The sequence below is a fragment of the Ananas comosus genome, linkage group 24 (genome assembly GCF_001540865.1).
Source record: "Ananas comosus cultivar F153 linkage group 24, ASM154086v1, whole genome shotgun sequence".
In the NCBI taxonomy this organism is placed as follows: domain Eukaryota; kingdom Viridiplantae; phylum Streptophyta; class Magnoliopsida; order Poales; family Bromeliaceae; genus Ananas; species Ananas comosus.
In genome coordinates this window covers 1,253,688-1,259,936 of record NC_033644.1, presented here as the reverse complement: position 1 = coordinate 1,259,936, position 6,249 = coordinate 1,253,688, and the positions used below count along the sequence as shown (strand labels likewise).

General features: G+C 32.1%; 1 protein-coding gene across 1 annotated transcript; it reads left to right on the top strand.

Moving 5' to 3' along the window:
• On the top strand, window positions 3,368-4,183 carry LOC109728608 (RING-H2 finger protein ATL79-like). Its single transcript, XM_020259063.1, has one exon. The coding sequence runs from the start codon at window positions 3,454-3,456 to the stop codon at window positions 3,985-3,987; it is 534 nt and encodes a 177-aa protein (XP_020114652.1). The 5' UTR covers window positions 3,368-3,453; the 3' UTR covers window positions 3,988-4,183.

Sequence of the window (6,249 nt, the reverse complement as noted above, 5' to 3'; positions counted from 1 at the left end):
TTTGTTTTTTATATTCTTATCCGAAATTATATCCATCGATAAATTTGGTCCATTAAAATTCACATTCGAATAAAATTTCGGATATATGTAATTTATGACATTCCTAGTTTCCCTAATTGGATAAGTTCCCATGGTTTTGACATTCCCTAGCTCCCTTTGGATAAGTTCCCATGGTTTTAGCTTCTATACAAGTGAATGTCCCATGCTTGACCCCACTCCTTGTTTAGTTGTTATTGCTCTTTTTATTGTAGAGGGCCCAAGCATTGTATGAGTTCCTTGCTCTCTAGGGCACTGTCATTTTAATTTCATTTAATTTAGTTTGGGGACCAACTCCTTGCATTGCCACTTGACCATGTCTTCTCTGCTAACTTAGATCCTATTTGATATTTTGCCTAATATGCAGTGGTAACAAGCAACAACAGCAATAATCATGAATTTGAGTTAGGATACTATTATTAGACCCAGTAAACAGATGGATTAGGCAATTCACCGGCAGATCATTGTACTAACGAATTATACGGGCATAGATAGAATTTACCCATATATTTTTGGGCAGCCATTATCTTTATCAATACCCACCCGTGGCTGCGCGGACGAGAATACGAATTACCTACTATAGGGTACTATTTTTTTATTTTTTTTCTTTCTGTTCTTACACTTTTCAACAATTCAACCACAAATAATTAATATATATATAATTTTTTTAAAATCAAAGTATAATTTTTTGTTTAAAATATCACAGCATACAACATATAATAAAGAAGAAAAATGACACTAGAAAAAATTAGTGTTAAGGTTCTAGAACCGAATAAAGCAAAATTAAGGATTATTCACTTTTTTATTTTTGATTTTGAGCTCTTTTGATTACTAGGGAAATAAAACAGAAAAATCACGAAATTTATTTTCTAGATGCTCTCAGCATTCTTGATTAAGTCTAACGAAGCAAATCATCAATTTGGAAGTTCCAAAATTAAAAATAATTTGATAACACGGAGACTACGTACTATACTTCTAAAAACACACAAGCTGCGCTCATAAATTTTTATCATTTTGTAGCTTGGTGGGTGTTGAGGATATATTTTTTTTAAAATTTTTTTGCCCATGATGTACAATTGGATTAGTTGTAGTGGATAGTTAGAGATTAGGATGATATAACGGCAAGCAAACACAAAGCACACAAAAAAATAAAAAAAAAAAAAGATGAGCTCTCCCTTGTCACCCCAAAGAGTAAAGGTTAATTTCTTTAAAGCAATTGGCATACATAAATCTAAACTATCTGTTTCTCACATTAATTTATAGATCTTACTGTATGGTTTAAACTAGAAATTCAGTCAAAAAAATTTTATTTTATTGAGTAGAACACCTATTTTATACGTTGTTGACCTATATTGATTCATTGAGTCAAAATTAAATGAACTTTCACCAATATCAGAGATATAAACTGTCTTATATATCGGTAACTTAAATTGTTTTAAAATTTATCTCAATAGTTTAAATAAATTAAATTTTTTGATTTTAATTTTCTCTGTACATAAAACATTCTTTAACTTCATTAAAATGTAAAAATACATAAATCCAACAACCTAACAGGGGAACGAAAGGAAAAGTGGTTTTACTTAAGACTTATCTCTCCACTTTCACTACCNTACTAATAGTAGCCCAGTCCAACTCTATATATATATATATATATATATATATATATATATATATATAATTTTTTAAAAATCAAAGTGTAATTTCTTGTTTAAAATATCACAACATACAACATATAATAAAGAAGAAAAATGACACTAGAAAAAAATTAATTAGTGTTAAGGTTCTAGAACCAGATAAAGCAAAAGGATTATTCACTTTTTTTTATTTTTGATTTTGAGCTCTTTTGATTACTAGGAAAATGAAACAGAAAAATCACGAAATTTATTTTCTAGATGCTCTCAGTATTCTTGATCAAATCTAACGGAGCAAATCGTCGATTCGAAAGTTCCAAAATTGAAAATAATTTGATAACACGGAGACTATGTACTGTACTTCTAAAATCACACAAGTTGCACTCATAAATTTTTATCATTTTGTAACTTGGTGGGTGTTGAGGATATATTATTTTTAAAATTTGTTTGCCCATGATGTACAATTGGATTAGTTGTAGTGGATAGTTTAGAGATTAGGATGATATAAAGGCAAGCAAACACAAAGCACACACAAAAAAAAAAAAGAAAAAAAAAAGAAAGATGAGCTCTCCCTTGTCACCCCAAAGAGTAAAGGTTAATTTCTTTAAAGCAATTGGCATACATAAACCATCACTTTCACCTCTCTATTCAGAATTCATTTTGGTGAAAAGGAAAGCAAGGGGACAATCCAACAACCTAAATACATAAAAATGTAAAATTACTTCAATTTCTTACAAAATACATGTCTCTTTTAATTTTAGTTTTTTAAATTAAATAAATTTGATAACTCTATTTAAAATTTTGTTAAATTCAATGGCTATATATTCTGTCAAATATAGAGACTATAACCACTTTCAAGTAAATTAAAACTGAGTTACTTAGTTATATCCAGTTGTTGCATATTTTATCCACAAGATGAGTTATTTTATTTTAAAAAAACTGACTTAAAGATCAAATTTGGTATGTCATTCTAGATATTTAATTACACTCTTTGTCTATCAAATCTTTTACGCTAGTTCTTAAGTAATTTAAAAAGATATATTGAACAAATTATCCACATATTGAAGCAAGGTTATAAAATTAAGGGCAAAATAAAATGTAGTTGGGGGTGTCTCATTACACTTTCACCAAGTAACTATACACTAGCAATGCTACTAACACACCCTAAAAATGGTATATACCATACATTTTCATTCGACCAGTGATGAGAGTCTTTCACTAGTCACCTCACATAACTAGTAAATCCGTCCCACCCCGCGAACGAAATGAAATGAAATGTAAGATATACACGACAACTTAAATGTGCTGATATATTGATAGTACTTCTTAAAAATACTATCTGTATTACCGTTATATTCTTGTACCAGAGAGCTTTTGCTGTAGCTCGAAGTAAGACAAATCAACTCAAATTAAATAAATCAAAAAATTAAATAGTAAAATTAATTTCTAAAAAAATTAGATAGTCCATTTAAAATAGACCACACTTGACAGGTATATATATATATATATATATACACACGCTATCGAGAGTATAGAAAATTTGATGCTTTGAAATTTTCGGCTCTTAAATCAATTATTTTGATCATTTTCAATCTTTGAATTAATAGTGTTATCCCGTGGGGACCACTCAATTCAATTCTAGGGTCCGCATTCCTAAAGATCAAAAAGGAGAAACGGGTTATAAAATGACACCCTTGCTATATACTCTCTCCTCCTCTCTCTCACTTTCTCTCTCTATCTCAATCTCTCTTTCACTAACACTCTTCTACTATACATCAATTACACCATGTCCACCACCACCACCACCACCACCACCAACAGCAACAGCAAGAGCAATTGGGGCCCATACGCCGGCGCCGCTGACTTCGGCGCCAACATGGGCATCATTCTCGCCGCCCTCTTCGCCGCCGTCGCCCTCGCCTTATCCGCCAACGCCGCCATCCGCTTCCTCCTCTCCCGCCACCGCCGCCGCAACCGCCAACACCCCCAGCCTGCCGACGCCGACCCCGAGAAGCAGCAGCAGGACCAACAGCAGCTGCCGCCTCCGCCGCCGCCGTCGGTCCTGCTCACGTTCTCGTCGGCGTCTGCGGTGAAGTCGTCGGAGTGCGCGATATGCCTGACGGAGTTCGCGGAGGGGGACCGGGTGAGGGTGCTGCCGGCCTGCGCCCACGGATTCCACGGCGGCTGCGTCGAGAGCTGGTGGCTGCAGTCTGCCGCCACAGCCACCGCCGCCCCCGCCCGGCGCCAGTCGTGCCCGACGTGCCGCGCCAGCTGCTGCCTGCAGACGGCGACGGCACCCGCCGGAGGTGGCGCGAGCTGACGAGCCTGCACGCAGATCGAGATTGTGCAGCGCGCGCGGTGAGTGAGTGAGGGAATTATTGCATTTTTAGTTAAGACTTTATTATTTATATATATATATATATATATAGTAATTAAAGGAGGAGATCAGGAGAGTGTGTAAAGTTTAATTTGTTTTTTAATTTGTTCCTCTGTGTGGCTCCCTCGATCGGTAGAAATTTTAGTCTCTTATTATCAAATTAAACCGTTTTGCACAAATATTTAAATGGGTTTTTGGCCTATTTTTTAATACTGATTTTTGGAGCACAAGCGATTTTTTTTTTATTTTTATTTTTTCGTCAATAGAGCGTTTCATACTCTCTATTTCAGAATCTGATTCTGATTTTTACAATCAGTTTTTTAAAATTAGAAACTGTTAAAACGTGCTTTTAAATATTTGATTTTAATGTTGGACGCATCGAACTTTAAATTTAAACTTTAATTTTGGATTCAAAATTTAAATTTAAGTTCAAATTTAAAATTTAAAATTTAAAATTTTATGTTTTAAATATTAAATTTTAAATTTTAAATTTTAAATTTTAAATTTCAACATTCACATATTGATTTTAAATTTCAAATTTAAAAATTTATTTTTAAATATTAAATTTAGATTTTAATTTTAAAAAATGTAAAAATTTAAAATATTAGATTTTAAATTTCTAAATTCAAAATATCAAATGTCAAATTTTAAAATATAAAATTTAGATTTTAAATTTTTAAAATTTTGAAATATTTTAAAATAGAATTAGTAAAAAATTTATTATTCGCCAACAAAAAGAAAAATCAAACAGTTTTACAAAATTACTTAAAAAAATCGCTTTTCTTCTAAACTTATCCAACCGCTCTACAGACTACAGCTTTTAACCAAAATTAATTTTTTAATCCAAAATCAATTCTGTTAAAACTACTTATCCAATTTCTAGACCAAACAGACCTAAAGCGGGGTGATTACTTTTTTAGAAATGTTATTTGGAACTCACACTATTACATTCAAAAGAGTTAAATTTTAGGCACGCTTTTTAAATTTCTAATATTAAAAAAAATATACATAATTTTTCGAGACTATAAAATATTTTTTATTTCGCTATCTAATCTCTAAAAATATTAATAAAATTATCCAGTCTTTTAATTTATTTGATTTGATAGAGTCAATAGTAATATGACCTCAAAATTTTAATATGTCATTTATTCTTAAAAAAAATAATTAATATATACTGCATGTAATTTCGCAACTATAAATTTATCAAAATAAAGATAGCGACATTGGAAATGTTTGCATCCAACCTTTGTTATTCTCTTGTCCACGCTCTCTTGTTGTTTTATGAGGGGGCTTTTTCTTATTTATTTCTAATTATTATTCAAAATTTTTAAAATTTATTCATAAATTATTAAAATATCTTTTTAAATTCAAATCTCATTAAAGATTTGGGAATGTAGAGAAATTTGTGAAAATCAAGAATGGTATTTTGGCCAATCAGAAATATATTAGATATTTTTGAAATTCTAGAGAGTATGTTATGTTGGATCGTTGACGCTAATCATTAATCTCAAAAACTTAAGCTGTTAGAAATACGTAACTAATTTACTTAAAGCGTATAGATACAGCGCCCATAGGTCTCGATTGTGAGTCGACCCTTCCAGACTTACGCAACTTCGAATATGACTCGACTCAACCCAGCCTTACGTCATTTTGAATGTGACTCGGCCCACTTGGTCTCCTGTCGTAGGACTGGATGCTGGCCTATTTAAGTCAACATGTTAGATATTATTCTTTTTACTAAATGGGAGGGGTTAGGTATCCTCCATCCAATCTATCATTGGAACACTAATTTCATCAACTTAAGCTATATATTCTTTAAGCTATATATTCTTTAGTACTTTATTCTATAGGAAGTGCTTCATAGAATTTTTATCTTAATAAAATATATGCAAATAAATTTGGCCAATTTGCATAAAAAATTCACTTATTTTGGGCTTTTGCAAAATCGGGCCACATTTTTCGTTTTTGCAAATTCGGTCCGCTTTTTCAGCAAACTGACCAAAATACCCTTATTACTTTTTCTCTTTCCTCTTTCTCTCTCCTCTTCGTTCTATCGTTCCTTTTTTTTCCGCCGGAAAAAAAAAGCGAAGGCCAAACGGAGCAATTTTTTCTTCTCTTTTTCTTTTTCTTCTTCTTCTTCCTCCTGCTGGAGCACCTTTTTTTTTTTCCCTCTTCTTCTTCTTCTTCTTCTTCTTCTTCTTCTTC

Excerpts from the sequence above, each read along its gene's own strand:
- LOC109728608 (XM_020259063.1), top strand. The coding sequence starts at position 3,454 with ATGTCCACCACCACCACCACCACCACCACCAACAGCAACAGCAAGAGC.